General features: G+C 46.0%; 3 protein-coding genes across 4 annotated transcripts in view; 2 read left to right on the top strand and 1 right to left on the bottom strand.

Annotated features, from left to right (window-relative positions):
- The first annotated feature begins 186 nt into the window (after positions 1-186).
- Positions 187-4,714, top strand: LOC116952065 (leucine-rich repeat-containing protein 14-like). Of its 2 annotated transcripts, XM_032971090.2 has the most exons (3): positions 197-1,893; positions 3,184-3,326; positions 3,871-4,714. In XM_032971090.2, exons 1-3 carry the CDS (start codon positions 842-844, stop codon positions 4,299-4,301), a joined length of 1,626 nt encoding a protein of 541 aa, XP_032826981.1. In that variant the 5' UTR covers positions 197-841; the 3' UTR covers positions 4,302-4,714. The 2 variants fall into 2 exon arrangements, with proteins under 2 accessions (XP_032826983.1, XP_032826981.1); XM_032971092.2 differs by lacking the exon at positions 3,184-3,326 and having other exon boundaries at positions 187-1,893.
- A 674-nt stretch (positions 4,715-5,388) lies between these two features.
- BBS2 (Bardet-Biedl syndrome 2) lies at positions 5,389-22,906 on the top strand. Its single transcript, XM_032971061.2, has 18 exons — positions 5,389-5,914; positions 6,702-6,831; positions 7,406-7,630; positions 8,026-8,151; positions 8,973-9,035; positions 9,715-9,792; positions 10,134-10,238; positions 11,498-11,584; positions 13,434-13,569; positions 14,043-14,182; positions 14,688-14,832; positions 15,483-15,654; positions 16,088-16,217; positions 17,741-17,872; positions 18,489-18,626; positions 19,201-19,313; positions 20,516-20,664; positions 21,288-22,906. Exons 2-18 carry the CDS (start codon positions 6,715-6,717, stop codon positions 21,392-21,394), a joined length of 2,163 nt encoding a protein of 720 aa, XP_032826952.1. The 5' UTR covers positions 5,389-5,914; positions 6,702-6,714; the 3' UTR covers positions 21,395-22,906.
- Positions 22,374-27,960, bottom strand: part of TRPC4AP (transient receptor potential cation channel subfamily C member 4 associated protein) — a 24,270-nt gene continuing 18,683 nt past the window's right edge. Inside the window, exons 13-19 of the mRNA XM_032971058.2 lie at positions 27,379-27,462; positions 27,080-27,170; positions 26,811-26,951; positions 26,391-26,499; positions 26,005-26,117; positions 24,879-25,085; positions 22,374-24,652 (exon numbers count right to left, since the gene is read on the bottom strand). Of these exons, the coding sequence (XP_032826949.1) occupies positions 24,509-24,652; positions 24,879-25,085; positions 26,005-26,117; positions 26,391-26,499; positions 26,811-26,951; positions 27,080-27,170; positions 27,379-27,462 (889 nt within the window). The 3' untranslated portion in view covers positions 22,374-24,508. The remainder of the gene's footprint in view (positions 24,653-24,878; positions 25,086-26,004; positions 26,118-26,390; positions 26,500-26,810; positions 26,952-27,079; positions 27,171-27,378; positions 27,463-27,960) is intronic.

Below are 27,960 nucleotides of genomic sequence, written 5' to 3'. Positions count from 1 at the left end.
GGGGGGGCAGAGCTTTGTGACGTCATATTTGAGGGGGGGGGGTCTGACTTTTTGTGACGCCGTGTGACGAGGGGGAGGGGGGGTCAAAAACGTCCAAAATCGCGTGACGTCATTTACGGACGGCCCCTTACATTGGGGTTTTCTTTTAGCTATGGGAGGAGGCCGGGGGCGCTGCAAGGAACCTCTTGCAGATCAAGGGGAGAACATATAAACTCTCACACACAAAGTCGTCCCAGTTGGGATTCGAACCCAGATTCTTCTGACTGTGAGACACGAGTTGTTACCTGCGGCGTCAGCCTGTCGCTGCGGCTCTTCAACAACACTTTGGCCTTAAAATACATAGCAGGCGACGTTTCGGGCAATGACCCATTCTTTGTCCGAAACGTCGCCTATTATATATTGTATCTCTCTTCTGGCCGATGTTACATTCACTAATGTATCGTAAACCATCGACTCCCGAAACGCACGGTTCGCTGCAACAACAACAACAACCGCCACCATTCGCCACGAAGTGGCGTTGACGTCACCACGGCGCTTGTGCCAGGCTACGTGCACGTCGAGGCCACGCGAAGTGTCGAACGGCCGCTGGCAGGAGGTCACGGGGCAGACCCACCAGGTCGACTGCCTGAGATGACTGACCGAAGCACACCACTTGTGCCCCCTACTGTGCCAACGTTGCGATTCGCTGCACGCACAGCAGCAGCAAAAAAATGCCGCCTGCGGGAATCGATTGACTTCCCTCTCCAATCACTCCGTTGAAAGTGTGGCCGCCGAGTGTCACTCGAGCCACGGCCTCGCGTGAGCGGTCGGAGGTAGTGGCGGCGGCGGCGGCCCACGATTCATGGCAGGGCTCCCCCGGGGCCCCGCGGCCTCGCCGGGCTCGCTGTGCTCGCTGTGCGCCCGCTCCCTGGTGTCCGACCACGGCCGGGCGCGGCTAGAGCTGCGCCGCGTCCCCGACTCGCTGCTCCCGCTGCTGCTGGGCGCAGCGCTGCGCGGTGACCGGCCGCTCGTGGCGGGGGACCTGGTGCGGTCCTGGCCCTTCCCCGTGCTGGACCTGGCCCAGGTACTCGCCTGGGGCAGGGCGGCGGGCCTCGCACAGCCCAGCGCGCCCTGCATGCAGGCCTGCATCTCCGCGCTCACGCGACGCCGCGGCAAGCGGGGCGCGGGCGGCGACGACGACGAGGAGGAGGCGATGGAAGAGGCCGAGGGCCCAGAGGGCCGAGGTGGGCCGCGCTCACCGTGCGCGCTCCGCCTTCTCGACCTCACGGGCCTGCCGGACGAGGAGACTGAGACGGCCCTTCGGAGAACCATGAACAGCTGGTCCCGCAGCGTGGCTCTCGCCAAGGCCGTGCTCGACGTGACCGCAGGCGGGAAGCACAAGCGGGAGGCCGTGGACGGGCCCGGGTCCCCCCCGAGGCCTCCTACCCGCCGCCGCCGCGTGGTTCTCCACGCGAACCTCTTGGTGAACGCGAGCTCATACGAGACGCTGCTGGCGGCTCTCCAGAGCAGCGGCCGGGCGGGCTCGGCGCTCGGCCTGCGCTGCCGCGACCTCCGCGTCGAGGAGCTCTCGCTGCGGCGCCTGTGCCGCCTGCTCGAGGCCCTGGAGGCCCTGGAGGCCCGCGAACCCGCGCTGTGTAAGCTGGACCTCGGCTTCAACAACATGGGGGTGCGGGGCCTGGCCGCGCTGCTTCCGCGCCTCGCCCGCTTCCCGCGCCTGCGTAGCCTCAGCCTCGCCTACAGCAACGTGGACGTGAGGCGCCTTGCTCAGGGGACGCCCGAGAGGGGCGAGGAGGCGTTCGGCAGGGTCGCGGAGGCCCTCGCGTCGCTCGGCGCCCTCAGGGAGCTCAATCTGGAGGCGTCCAGGCTGAGCGACCGCGTTCACCAGCTCCTGGCGTGAGCAGGCATTTGCGCCGGAGCCCTCACGGGGTTCTGTTTAACAACGCTAATGAGCAGACGATTTGGACAATATTTGACAGTTATGCGCACGAACATTAACACTAAACTATATATTTTTATTTAACCAGCTCAGGCCAACTGAGCTATATGATGGCTCTTTTCAGAAGCGACCCCGCCACGAATGATAGCTCAACGAAGTGGATTTTCACGTGGAAATGTATAGCAGCCAAATGCTCTGAACGCACGTTTATACAATGTGGAGGGAAAAACCCGAGAACCCGGAGAAAATCCACGCGACCACGGGGAGAGAGAGAGACATGCAAACTCTAAATATACAGCAGGCGTCAGGGTCTGAATCTAACCCAAGGCCTCCTGTATACCGATATATTTAATATCTCGCCACCGTGGGGCTCACTTAAAACATATATTGAGTGTTTTACACATCCCATTAGCACACAGTCTTCATTTGGTAGTGTATAATTGTTGTCCCATTAGACATCAGGCTTTCTTTAACCAAATTCTGAACTGCCAGATGTTTGTAGGCAAGGACCCTCTTGTGATATATAGTTCCTAGTCAGATGTGAAACTATACACCACAACACGAAATAATGTGGTTCTGGAGAATACCGTATTAGTCGCAATAATCAGAGAATACACACATTTTCATATTTATAAAACTACATACAGTATTGTATAATCATTGACAAGGACACTCCATGGTAGATATATCTAAAACAGTAGATAAAACCCAACAGTAATACGTTTTGATGTATCAATGCATTAGCACTCAGGTTTAACAAGCCTTGTTTAACAAGCCTTGTTTAACAAGTCTACTGGACATCGATGAAAAATGTTTATAGCTCATCGGATTCCTCCAGTATGAATAAATATTCCCATTCTGATATTATTACACTCGTTTACCTCGTAAAGGCTCACTGAATCTCAATGTTATTTTCAGGAGGGTCCTGCTAAGTCTCCGAAGGAGGGGGAAATGTTGTGTAATACCAATTTAGTAATATGTAGATTCTTTTTCAACATTGGGATATTTGGTCAAGAGCAGTTATATAGAAGAGTATTTTTTAGCTCATGAGGCCCAGAAGATTGAAACCAGTTCGGATTTTGCTGCTTGGAACAAATGCTGCTGGAAAACCATTAGGCTGGAAGGCTGATGCACTAAATATATACATGTTATTGTGTAAACATAGATGGAGGTTTATGATATGCATGTGTTTGTGTGATTCCTCGTATGGTATGGAAAAGTAAGTGTCGTGCGTGGTGTGTACGCAGTGACATTGCTCCCCTGGAGAGTTTGGGACTTGCTTACTGCTCCCTCACCCCTGGCGACATGACGTCACTTACGGCCTCACACCACACGGAGAGCCTCCGTTGTCTGGACATCAGTGGCAGTAACCTTGGTCAGCTGATTCCAGGTGACTTCCTTGCAGTGACACCTTGTTGCTGCAATGTGAATTTAAATTGATGTCCTACTCATCTTCTGATTACCAGTCATGAGCCAGTGACAGAAATTCCGCATTCCTATGTTGGGATCGAGTCTATCCATTGGACAACCACTGTGTACTTATCCGCAAAGTAGGATGATGGGTTGAGAATCTCCAAGATTCGAAGGGTGGCGTAACATAAAAAGATCTCAAATGGCAACAGCAAAATCTTACTTGTTTCATGAAATTAAAAGTTACGGGCCCAAACCTATCTCGCATTTGGTGTATGTTTCCAGAATGAGACAGTACTAAAGGTAATGGTATATTTTTTGGCAAATATATATTTCAGGAATTAATTTCAGGTGACTTTTTGATTCACATGAACTGATAATCGAAAATGTTTAAATTTAATATTTTTTTTATCTTGACCTTTTGATCACTGTCACTCACATTTGTTATTTGTAAAAAAGCCTACTGGATAACAATATCGATGTCTTGTCGAATCATATGCTAACTCTATACTCTCTCTACTCAGGACTGTGTTCCCTGCTGGGACGCACCACAGCCCGTCTCCAGGAGCTGAGTCTTATTGGCTGTGGTTTGGCTGATCATCACATCCCAGCGCTGTTGGCAGCCCTGCCAGCCTGTCAGGCCCTGCAGCAGCTGCGTGCTCAAAACAACCCACTCTCCCTACAGGCCCTGCTGCAGTTGACTACCTGCCTGGCCTCCTTACCTGGTCTGCAAGCTTTTTATTACCCCGTGCCCTTAGAATGCTACGTGTCGGGCTTAGCCGCCAATCCCCTGGCTGATCAGTTGTTGGAACACCCTGTGCAGCTGGACTCTCATGCCCGTGCACACTCGGACCTGAGCAGTGTCTTCGTCAGCCTCGGCAAGAGAGATGTCTTGCTGTCAACCACTTTGTACCCCACCACTATTCATGCATATGGCAATGTTTCCTTGAGCTGAATGCAAGCCATGAGAGGGAGTCAAGAAAGAGTTCGTGTAGTTTTGCAAATGCTCTGTTGAAGGAGTGCAGACTACATTGGTTAACTATATGGTCCATAGTTTGGGTTGCATGGGCACAGTCTCACTGTGGCTTGTCTTTAATAATCAATTGATGAAGATATGCGCATAAACGTCTTCAATAGAGTATTGAGACTCCACAGCGAGGCTTTCATGGTTAAAACAAGTGACAATTAGTATTCAAGGTGAAAAGTCGTGTGTTTAGTGGTTTTGATTTTCGGTGTTTCGTTTACAACCGTTAAATACCTCGTGCAATATTATTTTGTAACTTACTGACCCGCCCCTACTGGAAATTTGTTGAAAAATATTTCTCCAGGATAAATAAAGATTCGGGTTCCTTTTGGATGCCGCACTCATTCTTTGCAAATGTTGATGATGTATGCACACATACACCACTGATCTCCCTTGTACAATACTCGGGAAACTGGATCAATGGGAGCATCCGTGGAACAAATAAAATAAACAGCCTCGTCAGGAGATGCAATTGATCTGGCAAAATCAGGATTGCAAGTCACAGTGTGCTGCTAAACCAGTACCACCACTGGCATTCTGGTCGTGTCCTTGATGGAAGATCAAAGCGAGTCCTTGATTGAAGATCAAGAACGTGGACTTCACCGAAACTGCCAATTGCGGTGAAATGCAGAAACTATCAGGCATCCTATCACTGGTGACTTCCTCAACACAACCACGCTCTGTTCTGGTGTAAAAGGTTGACTACTCTGCTCATCGCTGGGATGCTGCGGTAGAATGGCTTACAAGAATGAACGCACAACTGTAGTCTGTGTTGTCAAATGCCACGTGAAAGAAAATTCGAAGACTGCAATACCTGACCACCCATACGGTGTACCCGTATTCTTGTACAGGGAAATTTAGTTTTCAGGCCCATATGGCGTACAGCCGTTTTAATATTGGCAAAACAATGTGTGTTTCTCCCTTGTGATGGGACTTTGTAGGATGAACGTTGAGATTTATAAGGGCACTAAACATTAGCTGCCCCGCCCATGCTGCTAACACACTTGGGCTACGCCCATCTTTAAACCTTTATAAACAGTTTGCCTTTAGAGGCTAACCCCTTTTTCCTGATGATGACCGCTTGTGTGGCGATCGAAACGTCGACGGTTTTTTTATTTTCTTAGAACCTATCTACGTGGCTTTTACCGAAAGACCCAAAGAATATGAATTCCTGCAGTCACGAAAGCTCTTAAGTCAAGTGGTAGTCACGTTTAAAATGCTAGCAAGGATGCGCATTGAGCCCCCTTAGTGACGTCACGCGGAATCTTGTAAATCATAGTCTGGATTGGCACGCGGCGCTCACGTGACTCGCAACATGGAGGCGCCGCGCGTCTCGCTCTGAGGAAGCCTTCCAGAGCGGCGGGCGAGGAGGAGGAACGCCACGCGGGGAGACGGAGAGAGGCAGGGCTGAGGGGGAGACATTCCACTCCTCGACAGCGCGAATAGGGACACGAGGAGGAGTGGGGGGGGCTGTTCTAGCGCCTCTAAAGAGCCGCAGCTCGGCTGCAGGAGGGAGCTGCGGTTTCGCGTCGCGCTGTTGCCAGGTAACGCGAAGAGACGGGGGGTGGAGGCGGTCGCTCGTTACCGCGGAGAGGTAACGGCGTTACCGCGGGGGGGTAACGGCGTTACCGCGGGGGGGTAACGGAGTCGTGGGGAGGTAACAGCGTTACTACGGGGAGGTAACGGAGTCGCGGGGAGGTAACGGCGTTACCGCGGGGGGGGCGGTAATTGCGGCGGGGTAACGGCGTTACCACGGGGAGGTAACCGCGTTACCGCGGGGTAACGGAGTCGCGGGGAGATGACGGCGTTACCGCGGGGAAGTAACGGCGTTACCGCGGGGGTAATTGCGGCGGGGTAACGGCGTTACTGCGGGGAGGTAACGGCGTTACCGGCGGGGTAAAAGCGTGACGCTGGAGTTACTGAATGTTGCAGTGTCCTACGGCGGGGTAACGGCGTTACAGCGGGAGTACAGAGGGCTAACGGTATTTGTGCAGTGGGGTAACAGGAGGAGGGTAACGCCGTTACAGAGAGTTCGAGCGGGGTAACCCGGCCACCCGGAATGCGGCATTACCACGGCACCAATCAAAATCCACGGATAATCGTGTCGTCCGTATATTGCGTGAATGCATTGGTTAACTAATACAATATCAAGTGCAGGTTTCTAAAGATCTTGCAAAATATATATTCTCAACATATGTTCCTGACATGTGGACGCGGACGTGATGCGATTTGCTCTGTATTCCCCTCCCACGGGTAACGTTTGTGTAGTATCTCACCATAGCAAATAAACTTCTTGAAGTTTGTTTTTATTGACGTCTTCTCATTGAACAGCTACTTGGGGAAAATGCTGGTGCCCATCTTCACACTGAAACTTGGTCATAAGATCAACCCGCGCATGGTGACGCTGGGATGCTACGATGGGAAGCACCCGTGCCTCACTGCTGCCACCCAAGCTGGAAAGGTGCCCAGTGATTGCAATCGTCTGCAAAAGCTCATTCCTTCCTCTTGTCCGCTGGATCGATATCTTTAACACAGGGAGAGAGGGTCATTGCCTCCAAACATCTTGCAGTCCACCAGACGCTACACAAAAACCGTCTCGGAGTGTTGCTTTTATTGAACCAATGATGCTGAAGGAATTCACTCCAAGAAGGCCATGTGGCGATGAGATGTTTAAATGATTTACTTTTTGATTTGGAGGGACAGGTATTGGAAAGCGGTGTATTGTCTGCTTACTTTGTACACTGGTAATTTCGCTTTAGTTATATTTACATTACTTATGTACAATAAACTATTTTACTTCCGAAGGAATACATTTTATTTGGTACATTGAAAGAACGTGCAGGACTTCCAGTTGGCAGTTGACTCCGCACTCAGCGTTACTCAGCACTCAGTGCTTGGTTCACAAATTCATGCCCTGGGAAGGATTGGCATGAATTAACATACTCCTTGGTTCTTTCGGTAAAGTCACGTAGGTAGAAAAAATAAATAAAACAAAACAAAATAATTAACATGTGACGGCTCAATTAACTTCGCAGGTATTCATTCACAACCCTCACACGCGGAGTGTGGTGAGCGGTCCCCGTGCCAGCCAGGTGAGCTCCGAGTCGGACATCACACTGCTGAACGTAAACCAGGCGGTGAGCTGTGTGGCCGCGGGCCGCCTCGACCCCAGCCTCTCGTGGGATGTCTTGGCCGTGGGCACCCACAGCAGCCTCCTGGCCTACGATGTGCACAACAACTCTGACCTCTTCTATAAAGACGTACGGAGCACCACGCATTCCCCCCACCGTTGTTAGTATTACGTGAATTTTCGTGCACCTAGCACTGTGAATGTTGAGTCCAACAAGTGAAAATTTAGCAATACCACATACTCCCACTGTGTGACTTAATTTAAGCTGGCAAAGCAGCAGAAGTACGTTATAGTCGTGAAAACAATCCTGCTTAACACAATTATCAAGTCAGAAACTTGGTAACCCATATTATTACTCGCAATCGCTACCCCTGATTAATTATGCTACCTGTCCTTTCACCCACTATACCCCATGGTGTAATACTCTCATGTACAGCTCCTCTGAATGTATCCATCTTGTTTTACTTTCCCACTAATTCTCTCATAACGAAAATATAAATATTTTCAATGTTGGTTCACGTGCAGGTGGCAGATGGAGCAAATGCTGTGGTGATTGGAGAACTCGGCTCCATTGCAGCTCCTATGGTCATCATTGGGGGCACTTGTGCCATTCAGGGTTTCGACTGCAAAGGAACAGATCTCTTCTGGACAGTAAGCATCTCTCACTATGTCAGCTGATGTTAAAACCACTGTCAAACCTCTTGAAGCCATTTCGATCTTGAAGCCAAACTGGGTAAGCCGGAAAGGCTAACTACGTCAGTAATGCAATTAAAACTGGCCGATTAAGCTGCACTTCGGTAAGGGACGTGCAGTACCATTTCTGCTAAATTCTTAAAACCTGTGAGAAGTGGCGTCTGTTTCTTGGGTTTAGAATCTGCCTTCACGATTATGGAAAGTAACCTGTATTAAACTATGCAATAGTATTTTTTTTAAAGTTGTATTACTGTAAATTGTAAATATTAAGTTATATGTTGTCAAGTGTAAATTACTTGTGTTCTGTATTACGTGTAAATATAATTATACCTAAGTACTTAATTAATTATTCTTTGTATACCTGACAGGCCCTATAGTCAAAATGATACGAATATATATTTTACCAGGTAAGTGATCTGGTCACAAATGACAGCTCAACGAAGTGGCTCATCATGTGGAAATTGTTAGGAGCCAAATACTCTAAACTCGTGTTTCTAACAGTGGGAGGAAGCACCGGGGGACCCGGAGAATTATCCACACGGGGAGGACATGCAAACTCCATACATACGAGTGTCAGGGACGGGACCAAACCCACGACCTGCATACCAGGCAGAGATATTTTATTGCCTTCTGTTCTGAATAAGGCCCATTGAAGAAGGGACTTCTGAATATGTTCCCATTATATTAGATGTGACGTTTTTAATTCTGTTCCAGGCTGTTACCGCGTTATAGATTTCAACTGGGTGCCAATGTTAACTTGCTGTGATGGCCCTGTGCAGGTTACTGGAGATAACGTACGATCACTCGCGCTGTGTGACTTCAGTGGTGATGGAAAAAATGAGGTGAGGCTTCTCTTCACTGCTGCTGTCGCTCCCACTCTCAGTCTTGAACATAGGATCCATCGACAGTGCTCTCTTATTGGTTGTTTTTCAGTTGTAAGTTTTACAGTTAGCTGCTATTACATTATATTCAGATGTGTTTTGATTTGAATGCCATTCGAGTTTTATATTTTTCGAAATACAGCATATGCAGTAGCGACTCATGCAACAGTCAGCGAAGGCTTTCTGTATGTATTGTATGTTGAACTTCTTTTGCACCGTACGTAGCCAACCATGCTAATCGGAAGTGTGGGAAAGGTACAGTGCTAACGTGGCCTCTATCCTGACCTTGTGTTCAGGTTTTTTGGGGGTAGGAAGGTGAACGTTTGTTGTCAGCCAGGCTGACGTTGAGGTGTACGCGCCCAAACCTCGTGCCCACGAGCCATCGGAACAGGTGGCCTAGTTGTGTTTGCCTACTATGTTTTCCCCTGCGTCTACCTAATCCGCCCGTGTGAGAATTGTGGGAGTTAGGGACGACTGCACCCAGTGTTGTGCCTGCCTCGACACGAGACGTGATTTGTCGGATTGTCCCAACTGTACCTCTCAGCCTCTATCTCTGTCGTTTGAAATCACATCCCGAGAAGGCAGCCGCTAGTAGCACGATGTAGCAGTTTGTTTTAATGATTTGCATTGTATTACACAGCTTTTGGTGGGCTCAGAAGATTTTGACATCCGAGTGTTTAAAGATGATGAAATAGTGGCTGAAATGACTGAAACGGAGGTTAGTACAGCACATCGCACTTGCACGCTTTCTCAATGGCCCAAATGCTGACAAATGCACTCTCCATATTCGCTGTCATGCATGCGTGTTTACTCTCCTGCATATTTGCTCAGGTATATGCTCCTCACTAACATGCGTACTCACACATTCGCTCACTTGCACGTCCTTATACAATCCCTTGCTTACACAGTCGCTCACTCACACGCATGCAGTTTGAGTTAGGTCAACAAAGCTCCACACTCGCTTGGTAGTATGAAAATTGTATCATGGTAGTTTAAAAATGAGGATTAAAACAAACAAAATTCCAGAAATTTTGAAAATACATTTCTGCTTTTTCACAGACAATTACATCTTTATGTCACCTGCAAGGCAGTCGATTTGGATACTCGCTGGCTAACGGGACAGTAGGTGTCTACGATAGAACGACTCGATACTGGAGAATTAAGGTGAGATTTCTTTAAAATCTGTAATTTATCATTTAATTCACACAGTTGTGCTTGTTTGAACTCTTAACAGTTTTTTTTTAAATGATGGTAGTCCTGATGTCTGCTTCAAGCTGTCATTCACTTCCTCCTGCTCGTTGTTATGGACACCATAAGTATATTTATAAACACGCAACTCTTATAACCTAGGTTATCACGAGTGCGCGATATTTATACATTGTAAGCTCTATTGAACATGTCTGTCGTGCATTTTCAACCGAACTCATTCAATGTCTGTAAAGAGTCTCGAACATCATACAGCAGTAGTGAGTTCCAGGACGATGGACCGCTGAGTAGATGAGTGGGTGTGTGAGTAGGTGAGCGAGTGGGGTAGGTGAGTTTCAGGCCAATGGACTGCTGACCGCAAAGCTGTCGAAGTTCACGGAATGGTCAGGTCACCATGCGCTGACCATGATCACTTTAGCCTCAAAAACTCCTACGCTTTGTAGGTTGTCTCTACCCTTCTGAGTGAGTCCCATGAATACATTTCAGATCTGCATAAAAGGGACTGTTGTCTTTTCAGAACGTGCTTAAATTTGGTGTTCCACGGTCATATGAATTAATTTATAAATCGAAACCGTTATTGTAAAATGTAATTATACTAAAGGAAATAAATCGTTGTAGTTTTATAGATCCAATTTTAGGAACAGTTGGTAATATTTATCCCAAATCCAATCCACAGGTGTGTAATTGCAGTGCTGTTGCCAGGGTGGTTAACATCTAATGTATGGGGTAATAATAAAGCCAGCAGATATCCAGTGACTTGTCAAATATCATATACAATACATAGTCACTACACATGTATTGATAGGTGCCCTGTTTACCAAATGTCAGCATGTGACTGGTGCCAAAACGATAATTAAAATATTTCTTTTTATATATATAATTGATGCTTAACTTTAATGGTCATGTCATCAATAATCATGCATACTTTCACAATGGCTTGAACATTTCCTGTTTAGCTATAAGAAGATAATTCTGGCATGGCATGATTTGTCGTAAGACTAAGAGTGAATTTTCTAAAGCTCTGACAGTTCCAGTCGAATTAATTGTACCACTTTTATTACGTAGAAAAGCAGCTCCAAAATAATACTTATAGGATGTTATGACAATTTAATAAATAATTATTTCAACGTTTCTACTATTCCTTCTACTAAAAATCATCAATAAAGCATGAAGCAGACATTCTATTGTTGTGATTTTTTTTCCATTTATTTTTCTAGTCAAAAAATCAGCCCGTCAGTATCCATGCCTTTGACTTGGACTTGGATGGCGTTAACGAGCTCATCACCGGATGGTCCAATGGAAAGGTAATACGTGTGCAGAATTCACCAAAAGTTTCAAATGGCGATACCTCTCGGATTCTGTGTACTCCAATTGTAGCGCAGAGTAAGATTATACATTTAAGTTCACACAACATGTTTTCGCTATAACGTCGTCCTTCTATTGGAACACTTTTCACAACGCGGAACATGGCATGTCATAACGCCGATCATGCCCGTTATAACGCGGTTTACAATGAACTACTTTCTTGAGCTGCGTAGCTGAGTGGTACACTACAGTACGTGGAATGATACAGTACGTGGCAGTGTACCCTCATTTCAGATGTTTGTCTTAACAGTTCTTCATGCTTTCGGAGTCCCTGACTCTGCTTACAATCATTAAGGACCTTCATGATGGTGGGCAGGCCCGGGTAAAACTATGTGGCCGGGAGTCGTAGCCATTCCCTGTTCACCTTGGAGTGTGACAGGGATGCCCTCTGGCTCCCACATTATTTAACATTTTTCGACTACGTAGTTCGTGAAGCCGCCTATGGCTGTACTGGAGGAATCTCCATCTGGTACAGATGCAGTGGGAGGCTGATCGATGCCTGGGTGCGATCAGGGGATGACTCCCTATTGGTCAACCATCTTACGTATGCTGATGATCTGGTGATTGCTGCTCACTCAGAGGAGGAGATGGAGGCGCTGCTGCTGAACCTGGAGCGTGCCATTAAGATGGGGCCTTACAATCAGTCCCACCAAAATTAAGCACCTGCCTGGATATTTTGTGCCATCAAACACTCCACTCCCTTAACTCCCCATTGGTGATGGGGCAGTTGTGGAGAGAGTGGAGAGTTTTCCATACCTGGGCAGTGTGCTTATGACCAGCTTCAGTTTGACAGCAGAGGTCTCACTCCGAATCAGTCGAGTGGCGATATCTTTTCATCGGCTGTGTAGCGCTGTGGAAGCTACCCGGTTTGTCGCTCCACATGAAGCTTCGGGGCTTCTCAGCCACGGTCATGCTGCTCTCCCTTCTCTATGCTTTGCGAAACCTGGACCCCCCGAACGGAACATCTTTGCCGGTTAGAAACATTTAGGCTGGCCTGCCTACGATCCATCCTAGGTTTAACCAGGCTGGATTGTGTGAGGAGCTCACATATCCTTGAAATATCTTGACAAAATCCTACCGGTGAGGTCCTCCGGCATGCAAGGCTGCGTTGGCTGGGTCATGTAGCCTGCATGCCCATCCACCGCATGCCTTAACAGCTTTGGTTCGGCCGGATAGAGGGGGCTAAACAGGCACGGCACAGGTTAGAGAAGAGATGGATTGATGTGGTATGAGAGGACGTGGAGCTGAGTTGACTTGCTGATGACTGGTACCAGCGATGTCAATATCGGCCTCTGAAGGAGGCTTGTGAAAGACACTACTGGGCAGTTGGAGGCAGTTGTCCTCCAGCAACAACAGAGGGTAGACAAGCAGAGCTCGCAACAATTAGCGGAATGCCGGGCGGCTAAAACATAGCAAGTTGGCACAGTAGGGGGCACAGATGGTGCATCGGCCAGTCATCTCAGTCATTCAACCAATGGAACCTGGGTCTGTCCTGTGACCTCCTGCCAGCGGGCGTTTGGCACTTGACGTGGCCTTAAAGTGCATTTGGCCTTGCACAGACGTCTTGGTGACGTTACCGCCACTTAGTGGAGAATGGCGATTATTGCTGTTGCTGACTACAGGATGATTTTACAGTACAAACGTGATTCAGATCAACGCATTTTTCGCTTTTAATGCGAGACTGTTCAGGAACGTATATACTCCCGCGTTAAGCGAGGGATTGCTGTACTTAATGAGAATCATGCCTCCGACATGATGCAATAATGCAACGTCCCTTTCTTCGGTCAGATTGATGCTCGCAGTGACAGGACTGGGGAGGTGGTCTTCAAGGATAATTTCTCGTCCTCGGTCGCTGGGATTGTGGAAGGGGATTACCGCATGGATGGCAAGATGCAGCTCATTTGCTGTTCTGTTGACGGAGAAGGTAATCTTTGGCTCTGCCTGCATTTCTTTCCCTTGAGACTTTGCCCAATCCTGGGGTATTGTTTAGGTTTTGTTCTCTATATTATTATCATGTTTACAGCTGCTTTTAGTTAGAGCAATGTGTGTACATTAGTTTATTAATGATTTTCCATGGATAAATTTCTCATTCTTTCATGACTTCATGTGTTAGTTATATGTAAACATACATTATGCACTTTTTATTTGTATGGTACTTCTTTAAAAAATACAATTTTAACACTTATTGGTAATATACCACCACAGAATATCATTATTTTGTGTTTTTGTAAGCTTATACTCCTTTTATATATATCCTTATCATATATAATTTCCCACATCTGTATTGAAGGTTGAATGTCGATTCAGGATGTCGTCTCTCAGCCATAGGTTCGAGCGGCTGGGAAGACATCGATGAGCACGTCGCGAATGAATGAATTCCGCGTGCGGTGTGCGCAGTGCGTGGATACCTCCCCTCGAGCCGCGAGGTGAGAGGCAGCCTCATGGACTCCAACACCGAGCAGGACCTGCTGCGAGAGCTGAGTCAGCGTAAGCAGAATCTGCTCCTGGAGCTCAAGAACTACAGCGAGAACTCAAAGGCAAGCCTGGTGCTCTCGCCGATTTCTCTTCCGCGCAGGGAGAGCGGCTGAGAAGCACGGAGGGTGGTTAAAATCGCTTATTTTATTTTGCGTTACTGATAACCGCGTATAAATGTCAAGCGATTAACTGAGAAGCGAAGGGAGCTGTCACAGTGGTGCATCATGGGTTAGCAGCAGCACACTGGACTTTCAATCTAGAAGGTCGACGATTCGATTCCATCTCCTAAAGTGGATGTTGAAACAATGGGACTTTTAAATTGCTCCACCTCTTATCCACCCAGCAGTGTAAAATGGCAAGGTCCCATATGGTGGTGCAAAATTTGGGTACTATCTAATAAGTGCCTTACTAGTAAAATAACACATACACAAATACAAACATAACTTTTTCTACAAATGTAAGCTATCCTTGCTCTAATTAATGTTACAGCATATGTATTCTAATTAAGTGCCGTGACCAGCTTGGTTACTGCTGTAATGTTCCCGTACGTGTTCTCTGTGTGTGAAGGTTGGTCAGAATGTGAATGCAGGGGATGTGGAGAGTCAGGCTGGGGCCATCCCTGCCAACACCCAGCTGCAGACCTCGCTCACAGTCAACCCAGGCAGCAAGACGCTGCCACCACATGTGGAGCTGGCCATCTCCACCTCAAATAGTGAGCACTCGAGAGCATGGCTGTGACTGCTGCTGCTACTAATATTGTTACGCTTTGGGTGCCATGCTGGCGAGATGTTAACTACCTCGCCTGGTATACAGGAGGTCATGGTTTTGATATTTAGGGCTAAACCCCCCATATAATAACGATGTTATTTTATATGTATTTATGTTGAAGATCTTTTGCACCGTACGTAGCCAACCGTTCTTATAGGAGGTGCGGGGGAAGGACAACAAACTTAACTGATAGAGCATCACTGCTGCAAATTGCATTTAAATACTCTGAACATTGTGAACCACATTTTGTTGAAGACTGCCTTTGCTAAAGTTTATTGTGGTCATGATTGTCAGTTGATACCTGTCAAGTGTCTGCGACAAGCCACTTAAACGTGTTATTATTTTGTCTTATGATGCCAATTTTGTTTTAAAATACCTCGGTAAATGTTGTTTTCTGTTTAGGTGTTTATGCATTCTGTGTACAAACTAAACTCTTGTATGAAAAGTCAGTCAGACATCAATATTGTTGGTTTATTAAGATAATCCACACTGTATCTACTGCAGTAAAGTTGTTGCTGCGCATTTAAACTCTCCTATATAGTTATGATAAAAATGACCATAAAACCACTGTGTGTGTGTTGGGCGGTAATACAGACACAGTGATCCGGGCAGTGCTTATATTTGCCGAAGGCATCTTTGAGGGCGAGAGCCATGTAGTGCATCCCAGCGTCAACAGCCTCAGCAGCCACATGCGGGTTCCCATGATCCCACCCAAGGATGTGCCCGTGGACCTGCACATCAAGGCTCTTGTTGGGCACAAGACCAGGTGAGGGTGTCCAGCCGTCACTGCAACCAGAGCCACGTTCACGAGGCTGCTCTGCAGTGCTAGAAATCGGCAACCACAACATGTGGCTTTCACATCGAGCTCTTGTGCGATCAGTCATAATGTATGTATGTTGAATGTCTTTCGCACCGTACATAGCCAACCGTGCAGATTGGAGGTGCAGGATACTTTTGCAGTCGGGGGCAATGATGGACAATCCCCCATCGATGCAATTTAGCGCTGTGATTAATGTGCTGCCGTAATGTTGAAATAAATGTGTTAGAGGAATGCTTGCAGAATATTGGAAACTAGTTAAGCATTGTCAGTTTCTTTGAGGATCGTCAACATGTATTTTATATCATTGGCACTGCCCACGATGCCCTTTTGCCATTAATACCACACACTTGCAATTATTCCCTGGTGCTGTGCCTCGCAGTATGCAGTTCCACGTGTTTGAGCTGACCCGACAGCTACCTCGCTTCTCCATGTACGCAATGTGCAGTCCTGACAAGGTGCCTGACCCTCAGAGCTATGTCAGCTTCTCTGTCAACGATCGCATACAGCGGGTAAGAGCTCGGCGCACGCTGACTATCTTACCTTGGTTCTTGCCTTCATTACCGGACGCTCAGTGCATTCCAATGCCCTTTTATAGTGCACTTTTAAATCTTAATTGAAAACTAATTTCTTTGGAACTGATTTTTGTGTTTAGTTTGTTTTTCTTCCCCCGCACCTCCGATTAACACGGTTAACACGATGCGAATAAAGTTCAACAAACATACATACATAGATTTCAATGCCTGTCTTGACAACAGGCCTTCCCGCTTTCCTCCGCACTCAGACCGATCTGTCTTCTATTCCAAAGTGGCCTACATAGCCCATAAAAAAAATCTGGCCTCTTGACCTCCTCACAGCCCCTGCATTATGGACATTGCTGGCTAAGTACACAAATCCTCGACCACGTCCACCTTCTATCCCCCGACCGTGACTTGTGATCGTCCAGTGAAGGCAGCTGAGGCTCTCTCTAGGCCTTCTGTCCCTTTGGAAGCCGCCAGTCCTGATTCTGAAGCCGTTTACCCAGCAAACAGGCCTCCTGTAGCAGTTCTGTCCCTTTGGAAGCCGCCAGTCCTGATTCTGAAGCCGTTTACCCAGCAAATAGGCCTCCTGTAGCAGAGTTGGAATGTGCTGCTGATGAAGCCAGCTCATGGTGGTGTAGACAATTGGGAGAGAGAGCACATAGTGACCCAAAACATTTATATTTTAAAATAATTAATCTCTAATGCGAGTGCAACATAGGTGTCGTGACATCGCGGGATGTCACTGTGTAATGCCGGCCCTAGAGAGTCACGGCGTGCGATGTATTGACATCGCGGACACCACTTGGATGTGGGTGCAGTACCGGCCCTAGAGGGGCTTGGTGAGCGCTGACTGACAGTGCTGGATGGCACCACGCTCTGCGTGCAGTGCCGGCCCCCTACAGGATAGGGTGCGGGAGTGCCGGCCATGGAAATGGGTTTACTCAAGGGCCATGGCACTCTGGTTCACTCTGGAGGACACGTGACCGGTTAAGTCAACACAGGGCCCCCAAGTGGGGGCTAGGGGTGGTCACGTGTCAGGGTCGAGATCCTGCTCGAGGATTCTAGAAGGTGGTCGTGGCTAAGGGCAGAGCCAGCCACGCCACAGAGGATATAAGCCGGGTCCCCCAGAGGGACCGGCTTCTGTTTTTCATCCTGAAGAAACCTTCGTCAACGTTCTACGTCCTACAGGAGTCTCCAACACGTGGACCTTGACCCAAGCTGTGGTCTGGTCCGTTGTAGCTAGTTATGTGGTAATTAGTGCAGTTCGCCTGGAGGTCACCACCATAGGTTATTAGTCTGTTAACCCGAGTGTTGGTGTTAATAAATGTGTTGCCTCCAAAGAGTATGTCTGCGACTCAGTTGAACCCACTACATAGGTATAACACATGGGTTTAAAATACTACAGCTAAACGTTTGAAATTGTTGGACTCAACTAATATTTGTTTTGCAAATGTGTGGAATATAATTGTCACCATATTTAACGTCTTGCATACATCTCTGTAATACTCTGGCAGGTTATCCTGTGGCTGAATCAGAACTTCCTGCTAACGGAAGAGTGTGAATGCGAGAGCAGCTTCCTGCACGTAGCGTTCGAGTCGCAGCGTGGGAATGGTCCTCTCGTTATCACCATGAAGCCCAGTGGAGAGGTATGAATTGCACAGCAGATCCTGATCACTGTCACTGGGTTTGTACAGATAATAAGAAAGGTTTTAACAGCAATGTGGCCTTCTGTGTTTAATGTGCCATTGTTTGAAATTCCACATTCCCATAGGATTATTCTCAAGGACAAGAAGTCAGATGGTGCAGTAGCAATAACCAGAATGGCCTGGATTCGATTCCTGACTCGAGAGCTTTTCTGTGTGAAGTGTGTATGTTCTCCCCCTGTTCTACATGTGTTTGCTCCAAGTTCTCCCATAGCTAGTTAAAAATATAACATGTAACTGGTGTTGGCCAAACATCCCAATGCTGTAGAACTGTCTACAAAATACTCAATTGTAATTACACACAGCAGCAACATCACTCCTACCGTGAAAACTTGGTAGAACCCTCCTGAGAAAGAGTCTTGAGACTCTGTGAGGCATTCCTGGGTAAGTTACCATAATAATACTGTAGTGACTGAATTTGCCTCGATTTAACGCAATTTTTTTTGTAAAATATGAAATGGTGCAGAAACCATTGCACGGTAACAGCATTCGATGATAATTGCCTTAAATTTCTACATTGCCTTTAGCTCCTAAACGTACGTGATGTTTCCCCTGGCAGGTGTTGATCTATACAGATGATATGGACCTTGCAGGAGACATCGTGCAATCACTCGTGGCTTTCCTGGCAATAGAGGACCTGCAAGTAGAGGCACACTTCCCTGCTGAAATGGAGGAGCTGAGACTCACCCTCATCAAGGTACGTTTGCTTTGTGTTGGTTTGTAGCAGTGGGTGGTTCGATTATATTATTTGATTAACAAAAAACGCAAAATGTACGTATGTATGCATGTATTTTAAACTTCTTTCGCACCATACGTAGCCAACCATGCTAATCAGAGGGTCGGGGGATCGGCAGCAAACTAAAGACAAAAGCAGTTCTAAAGAAATGAGTTTTCAACATAGTTTTAAAATTGTATAGCTGCAGTGACCATCTTTGTTCGATGGCTAGCCAAAAGCCGCTGCAATGATGACCGGAGTTCGCTTGGTGATTTGTAACTGGTATCAGTAAAAAATCCAAATTCTGATAAATTACTGGCAAATTCCTTAATTGCCATTACATGCAGCAGTAATCGCCCCTAACAAACTAACACAGACTATGTCTGTGAAGCATAGCACCTTCGGGATAGCCCTGCGCTATAAGAATGGCACAAATACCAAATGCACTCGGTTATTCATCTGAACTCAGTCGCCCGGTCACCCTTTGAGTGGTATAAGCGAATACCGCTTCCGCTGCTGCTGCTGCTGTTGTTGTTTTTGTTGCCGACCTTCGTAGGTGGACGAGTTTCACTCGGTGCACCAGAAGCTGACTGCAGAGATGGCTGACCACTCGAACATGGTGCGCAGCATGCTCGTCAGTGCCGAGGATTCTCGGCTCATGGGCGACCTGTAAGCACCACCCGTTAACGCATGCAAAACCGATTAATTCGCATCACAGAGGAGCCAAGGAGACTCAGCTTGGAGGATTGCTTGGCGCTGGGAACAGCATGCCATCATTATTCATGAACCTTGCTATCCACGATTTTGGCGATCCGCGAATCGCATCTGGAACTCTACGTCTATTATGTAGGAGCAGTAGCAACATCACAACGATCATCATCGTCGTCATTGTCGTCAGCATCATCGTCATTGTCATCGTCATTGTCGTCAGCATCATCGTCATTGCATCCTTGTACTGCGCAGCATCATCATGTAAGTTCATTTATAAACGACTAGCTTTACTACCCGGCTACGCCCGAGACTTGGATTCTTGTCTTGGGGTGGGGGGGGATGCGTGACGTCAGCAGGCACACTGCGTGACGCTGCCGCATGCGGGTGACATCACAGATGTGACGCTCACTTGCCGTGCAAGATCTATGCATTATTGCGCCCCCCCCCTAAATACAAAAATTTATTTTTATACTTTTTGCATTGTGTACAGTCTGGAAGCTACCCACATGCCAAATTACAAGTTTGTTGCATATATAGATTATTTCATACTTCAATATTTATTTGTATTTACTTTGTTATAACCAAATTTGTTTTGTTATAATTGTCATGTATTTAATATCTTATTGATGTATTTATTTGCTATTCATGAGCATTTCTGGAACGTATCCCTCGCGAATAACGAGGCAATACTGTATTACATTGATGTTTTTTTTATTATCATGACGCTGGTTATCCCTCACTGAGTCCCAAGACTCTTTTACAGGAGGGTCCTAACAAGTGCTTGCAGGAGGTGGATGATTATTGCTGCTGGTCTATGTAATCCTGAATTATTGATTTGTTCTTTTCAGCATTGGGCTGTTTGGCCAATACCAGTTACATTGTGTATGTTTAGCTTATGAGAGGAAACCCATGCAGAACAGAGGGGGAATTTAGAATCTCCACGCAGTAAGTAGCCCGAGTTGAGAATCGAACCCAGGTAATTCTTGCTGTAAGGCACAATTGTCACCACTGCACTAGCATGATGCCTAGTATGAAGCTAGTTTCAGTATTGAAAACGATAAATTTTGGTTAAACTGTCAACTCAAGTTTTGTGATACTCGTTGACTTTGCTTGAAGGACACGTGCATACGTTTAATACCCCCGCCTTTGTTGATTTCCAGAAAAAATATGAAAAAAGGCTACACACAACTCTTTAATTTAAACAAAGATCTTATAAATGGTTACAAGATTCGCTGCAACAATCACAATGAGCTACTCGGCTGTTTACGGACAGTCAACCAAACTATCCAGAAAGCTGGACGACTCCGAGGTAAGAGCTTCTGATCATTCATCAATATATAACAGACATCAGGTCGGGATTGAATCCACGACATCCTCTATACCAGGCGAGGTAGTTAACATCTCGCCACCAAGGTGCACACGGTTAACCTTCGTCCCGTTGAACCGGCAGCATTAGACAAGGTGCTTCAGTCATTCTGGGTAAGCTCATTAACAGGTCACCAGTACCGTTTTTCTTTTCATGTAAAATTATCCTTCATGAAATATTGCAGACCCAATAACTACCTCGTGCACGGTGTGCTCAGAATTACTATTTGCTTTGACAATAAGTGTTGGGAGTTGTAATCCTGCCACAAGCTTGTTCTAGATAGTAATTAGTTACTTGGTTATAAATTATCGTGCAACTCCCCTTACCCATATACCTGTTTTCCACTGTTCCCATCATTATCCATGTAACTGAATCTGCAAATGCTATCTGTAAAATGATTAAATTGATCCATATTGTGCAATGCTCTCACAATCGTATATTTCCTTACTCTATGCTGGGAAGAATGGCCACTGTGCAAAACAAGAGTTTAAATATATTTTTTTTATTAGAAATGTTAATCAATGTGGTAGTATTTTCATTCTGACTCGGTGTTTTTTTCTTCGCAGCGGGAAAACCAAAGATGTTGGTGATATCTGCCTGCCGTGAAGCTATCAAAACGAACAATGTGAACGCATTGTTTAAAATAATACGAGCAGGGACAGCCACCAGTTAGAGCCGCAGCACAGGCTTCTTCAATGACAACCTAATCGGCAATAGCTTTAGCGTGAACAGGTACCACTATTGATAGCACGTTTTACGATTCAAACATGGTACTGTATAGTTAATTTACAATTACTTTTAAACCTATTCAGATACGTTATGGCATTATATACAGAGTATTCTAATACAGGACTTTTAGAACTTGTTATATTTTCAGACAGATTGACCTCTGATTAACACGGTTGGCTACGTATGGTGGAAAATAAGTTCAAAAACATACATATTCACAGCCTGTCTTCACCCATTCAATGCCATTTATGTAAGTCCCTACCAGGTAGGTGACCATGATGCTGCAGATTGTGGTGTTAATTTATCAAAAACTTAATATTCATCAAGCGCTCAAGTATTTGAGTCAGCATTAGAGCAGCATGCACCACTTCCTGTTTGATGCTCTACAATCTCGCTCAATCTCAACAATGAGGTGTGGACATTGCAGTGCTGCCTTCATTGTGGGGGGATGGTCAGAGCCCCAGTAGATTCTCTCAAGGTTTATGAATATCGACTTCAGAATAAGTTCTAAAACATTTTCCAGTGAAAAGTGCAGCTGCTAGGAAGGATGCTTTTGACCATCAGATGGACTTGCCATGCCGAACAGACATGGCCTGATCAACAACAGTTGCCAGCTTGTGCCGATTACAACCCCCAGAACAACGCAATGTTAGCACTTCAGTCACTCTGACTGCTCTCACTTTTGTCCCCTCGCATGGGTGGGTTTACTTCCACATTGGCTGAGAAAAAAAACTTCAGACTGCACTGTGGTTCCTTGTCGCGCCTCACTCCAAATGAGCGTATGCCGTGGGTGCATTACAAGTTGAAATTATTACTTTCAAAGGCAGCATCATGGTCCAAACGTGTGACGTGCCAGGGTTGTTGGCATCAGACTTGTATGGCCTTGTTCACTCGGGAGTTCATTGAAGTGATGGCACCAGCAATTAATTCAAAGATATTTTAATGTTGTACAGTCATTTTGAAACAGTAACGGTTGTGCTATGTTTTTTATAGATCACCACATATATGGCTAGTTGCATTGTTGGAAACGTTTCTGTGACAGTGCAGGAACAATATTGTTTATCCCTGATGTAATGCTATTTTCTGGGGCATTAGCAATATTGTAATTACTGTTGTCAAGTAAATTTTGTTTGCTTAAACGTGGCACATTTGCCACCCAAAGCGCCATGACATTAATACTCATTAACATAAAAATAGACATTCTATATGCAGTCAATAGAATGTGTCCTGTTACAAAACTGAAATTTGGAAGTTTTTTAGTTTACCCATATGCATATGTAATACGCTTTAATTGCATTCGTGTTTAAGAACGTATTGGAAATATTAAATTAGCAGCAAACCCGTTTGAACGTGTGCCCTGGACTAGCCTCGAGTCAATCATCCTTGGGTGCCGTGGTGGGGAGATGTTAACTATCTCACCTGGTATGCAAATCATAAACTCGATCCCGACACCTGTGTTTGGAGTTTGCATGTTCTCCCTGTGGTCGCGTGGATTTTTCTGCAGGTCCTCTGGTTTTTCCCTCCACATTTAGAATTAATATGCGTTAAGTATTTGGCTGCTATAAATTTCCACAAGCCATTTTATCATTTGTGGCCAGATAGCTTCTGAAAAAGAGCTACACAAACAGTTCATGGGTTACGTTCCTGAGAACGATCCTTAACCCACATTTTCTGTATGTCGGAAACTGAACAATTTTCCCCCAAAATCAAGATGAAATCCCATCCCCGAAAACAATTGTGCCTCCCATACCCAATTACTAGTTCGTTTTATCTCGGTATCACATCGCTGTGCATACCCTCTGCACTTTCTATGATTCATTTATCGAATATCTACCCCTACACTACCCATAATTAAACTAATGGAACATATACTGTATCCAATTGTTTCTGAATACCACGAAATATTTTTATATTGTTAACAGAGAGCCACTTCCGAATGTTCGTTTACCGTGCATTAGGCTAGGCCTAGACATCTCTGATCGCTGTTAGCTAAGACCATAAGCAATCGAAGTATAATTGTGTTAAATAAAGTACATACAGTAAATAACTCATGAAATAAACTTAAAATGAAGGACACTACCAATACAAACATGGGAAAAAGATGGTTGTAAGCATATAAAACAATGACAATGCTACAAAACATTCCATTTACCTCGGGGCTCGGTGAAAGCTGCGCACTTTGGTGTAAATTGCTCCGGGATTCATCTGCAACCTCACCGCGCTGCACTATATGCGCTTAAGAAACGCAAAAAATTCCGCATGTTGAATTTGTTTTAACATCATTTATGGGAGCATTTCTGTAAGGTCGGATTTCCATTGGGGACTTACTGTATAACTCAGTGGGCTGTATCTTACCTGGTAAAATAAAAAGTTTAGTTTAATGTTTAAACCTTAATTCACACAAACGAAATAGCTGGTTGCTTTCATAAACATTTTGAGAATGGATGCATTTAATCTTTATCCAAGTCACCAGTAATAATTATACAAGGAGTTTAAGGTGCTATTTAACAAATGTTACAGTTTTAACCAAGTGTTTGAAAAAATTATTAAATGATTTTACCGTACTAAAATTACAAATCAAATGCTGATTTTAAGTCCAAATACAAAAAAGTAATATTAATAATACTTTTTCTCTGAACAGTTCAAAACAAAAATTAGGAAGCCACAGCACACATCCCAAACAGAGCCTTTGCTTTAAAGGCACATACTGAGATTCTCAATACACATTTTTATACAGTAAAATAACTGAAGCGTGGCAATTGTAAATGAACTGATGTTTCAATATTTGCTTTATTTAGCTATGTACTTTGTTACAAATTAATTATTTGTCCAATAAAAAGTTGTTTATTTTAGACAGATTTTTTTTTTAAAATGTGATGATGCACCGTGTGATTTACATGATCTCCACAAAATTTCTCCAGACATTATTTCCCCCCTACCCAATTCATCAGCAACACTTCACCCCGAACCCAAAACACAGCAGCATCCCCGTGTCAAACAGAAATAATAATAAGCACTTGTTTCTTGGGACATTGCACAAAGCCTGGCGGAGGCTCGATCAGTTTTCACTGCAGGTGTTCTCGGAGTCAGTGCCTAGGCAGGACGGCCGCACGTAGCTGAGCAGGGCGTAGGGGGAGCTGCGGTCTTCGTCCAGCAGAGTGGACACGGTTTCCTTCCAATAGCTGAAGTTTATGCAGGAACTCTGCACAGGCACACACATCAAATCTATATGAACACACGAAGCAGATACCAATCAATGATGTTGACTGTGAGGGACCCAAAACTTGGGTAACTGGGTTCGTAGCAATTTGTTGACCACTGCACTACCTCTCTCCACTCACCCACCAACTCACACATCGATGATTTCATATAACCGCTCACCCACACTCTCGTTCAACACGTGGCTTGTCTACTTAATGAGGGCTTACGTTCTCGAGGGAGGTGCTGTCCTTGTCTTTGTTCAGGTAGTGCGTCTGCCAGAACTGCAGCAGAGAGTGGAAGTTGGTGAGCACGTGGCCTGGCTTGTTGTCAGCCAGCTCCTTCTCCCGCAGTGCGTTCAGGTAGATGGGCAGCCCCCCTCGCCGCAGGGCTAGCATCAGGAACACGAGGCTCGTGTTCAGGCAGCTCACGTTTTCCTGCAGCCAAAACCGCGACAACGGTGTTAAAACTCACTGGAGTTTTGTTTCTACACGAGGCTGATGACACCACATTTCATTACATGTCACAGGAGCCTCCGCAGTGGCATGGGTTTTTTCGAAGTGGAAAAATATTATTCTACTAATTATCCAGAAAAGCCTCACCAAGCGTCACATTTTTATGAGGCTATGCCAGGTTTTCAAAGTAGGGGGGCAATATTGTTACGTGTAATACCAATTGAGCAATTTGCAGATTACTTTTCAGCATTGGCATGTTTCGTCAATACCAGTTTCGTTATATATTAGCTATGAGAGGAAACTGGAGAACTCGGAGGAAACCCATATCAGAAGAGGTGGAGTACGTACAAACTGAGCCAGTGCGGGAATTGCGCATTACTATGGTGGGGGCAAGTCTATCCGTAGACAACCACGATTGACTTCCTCACAAAGTAGTACAGCAGTCCCTCGGTTAACGGTTTAATCTGTTCCACGAAAACTACTGTTAACTGAAATAACTGTTAATCGAATATAGAAAGCATAATGTAAACAAAGCCAGTCGAGGTCTAAATGCTCAAATGGGCGTCGCCTATTGGCTAGGGGATGCTCAGCCCACTGACAAGCGCTCGGACTGGCGTGCATAGCGTAAACATACCGTTCATCAAAATGTTTACGTTCATTGAAACCATGGGGTCCCTATGGGAGGCGGAAGGTTAACCGATGTCACTTAACCAAGAAACTACTGTACTAATATCGACCTTGGAGGGACTATGGGCTGAGCCAACCCCAAACTAGGATTTAAACTCGCAACTTACCAGTTGCAAGATGCTTACTCTACCGCTGGGCCAACTACCAGGCGCATTGCTTGCAATTGTCAAATACTTTTAAGTGCAATTGCAATGCTTCTGTTAAGCGCTCATACCTGAGTGAGTGTCTCCACCTGGACAATGCTGATGAGGCGCATCAGGATGGTGAGCTGGTTCTCCACGCTCGCCATGTATGTCAGCAGACGGCACTGCAGCATCACCTCCGCGACTAAAGAAAGATATACACGGGGGGGTGGGCATTAATCACACAGATGATGACACCGATTTAACCTGTAACACGAGGCTCTGGGTGTGCACTGCCATGGCTCCGTGGGTGTGCACTGCCATGGCTCCGTGGGTGTGCACTGCCATGGCTCCGTGGGTGTGCACTGCCATGGCTCCGTGGGTGTGCACTGCCATGGCTCCGTGGGTGTGCACTGCCATTACTCCGTGGGTGTGCACTGCCATGGCTGCGTGGGTGTTCACTGCCATGGCTCTGTACCGGTGGAGTCGTCGGTCTGAGAGAAGCGTTCCAGCGACAGTACGATGCAGCGGATGAACATGTTTGAGTCCACCAGGGAGCTGTTGATCTGCGCCAAGAATTTCTGAAACTGCAGCACATCAACACGGGTCAAGTTTCATTATTCATTTAGGATAAAGCCTATTGACTTTAGACATGGAATTAATAAAATTGACCTAGGCCGGATTACATTAAAAAACACTTCAGTAAAAAATCCTTAGTTTCCTATGTAAATACGAATTTAGGTAAATCTTGTGTTCGTTTTGTGCAACCAGGCACTGGGATGTGGAGGTACTGTTACTGTTATTTTAAAAATGAAACCAGGGTAAAAGACTGATTCACATTCTAATTATTTGATGCACGTATTATAAATTGATGCACCGTTACAGTTGCGTCAGCTACCTTTTCTTCAGTGTCTACGCATGTGTCAAACATCTTGAAGGCTTTGACGTTGAACTTCATGAGCTCTCCGAGCAAATCAAAGTTGCTCTGCAAGATGTCCCTGGACGTGCTTTCGCTGTCGATGATGCAGGACAGGATGTGCTGTGGGAAAGGGAAACAGTGAGGTAGTAGCCATATGACCGATGGGATGAGTAAGAAAAATTGCTTTATTTTTGTGCAGAGATATGGGAATGTAAATCTATGGGTAAAGTATAGGTAGAGGCACGTACCTCTAATAACCCTCGTCTGAGTAGGAATATCTGATCAACATATGAGGTAGCACCACGTAGGAAGCTCTCAACTGCCCTCGCTAACCAAAATCTGAAAGAAAAAAACGTCAAACATTAGAGACAGTCAAGGATGCAGCACAACACACGGGTGAGTTTCTCACTTCTACTTTTCTCACTTTTATTTAAAGTCGGGTGATAATCAAGCCATGACGTGCACATTGTAATGTTGACAAGTGAAAATGTCACAATGAAGTCAACATGAATCCCAAATGCACCGCAAGGTGACCCCCCCAACAAACCTGAACGAAGACTCGGGGGGCTCCTCCTTCATGACCTCGATGAGCTTGGAGAGGAGCCCTTTTTCCCCTTGACACATCAGCCTCCTGGAATGCAGTGCGAGTGACAAATGGGCAATCCAGCCAATCAACGAGAGTTCACAATATCAATGAAAATTCCTCCGGGCTGCTTTGACAGCCCATTCCACTGTCCATCAAGGTCGCCTAAAATTACAGGCAGCACGTTACACAACTCTTAAAAAGTACCACTTGTGAAAACCTGTATGCCGGACCACAATCATGCGTGTCCAAGAACTATTAAAATACATAACCACATATATTGTATGACACAGCGGCAGTGTTTGGACACTGAAGGGCAGTATAATCAGCAGGGCGACATCTCTGCTGTGGAAATAGGTGGCGACGGACAAATGCGGGGTGATCCATCATTGCATGGATTGCCACTTCTCTGCCTTCATTCCACCATAGCAACAGTTTGCCCCCACGTGTTGGAAGAGACCCAGGGGCATGCGGATTGTCCACGACAATAAGTAGGCTTCACCGCAGGAGAAGTTCCAACCACAATGACTCGCACGGGAAATGATT

Source organism: Petromyzon marinus, chromosome 45 (assembly GCF_048934315.1).
Source record: "Petromyzon marinus isolate PM22_M1 ecotype Great Lakes invasive population chromosome 45, UKy_Petmar_22M1.pri1.0, whole genome shotgun sequence".
NCBI lineage: Eukaryota > Metazoa > Chordata > Hyperoartia > Petromyzontiformes > Petromyzontidae > Petromyzon > Petromyzon marinus.
This window is presented reverse-complemented; position numbering and strand designations above follow the sequence as displayed.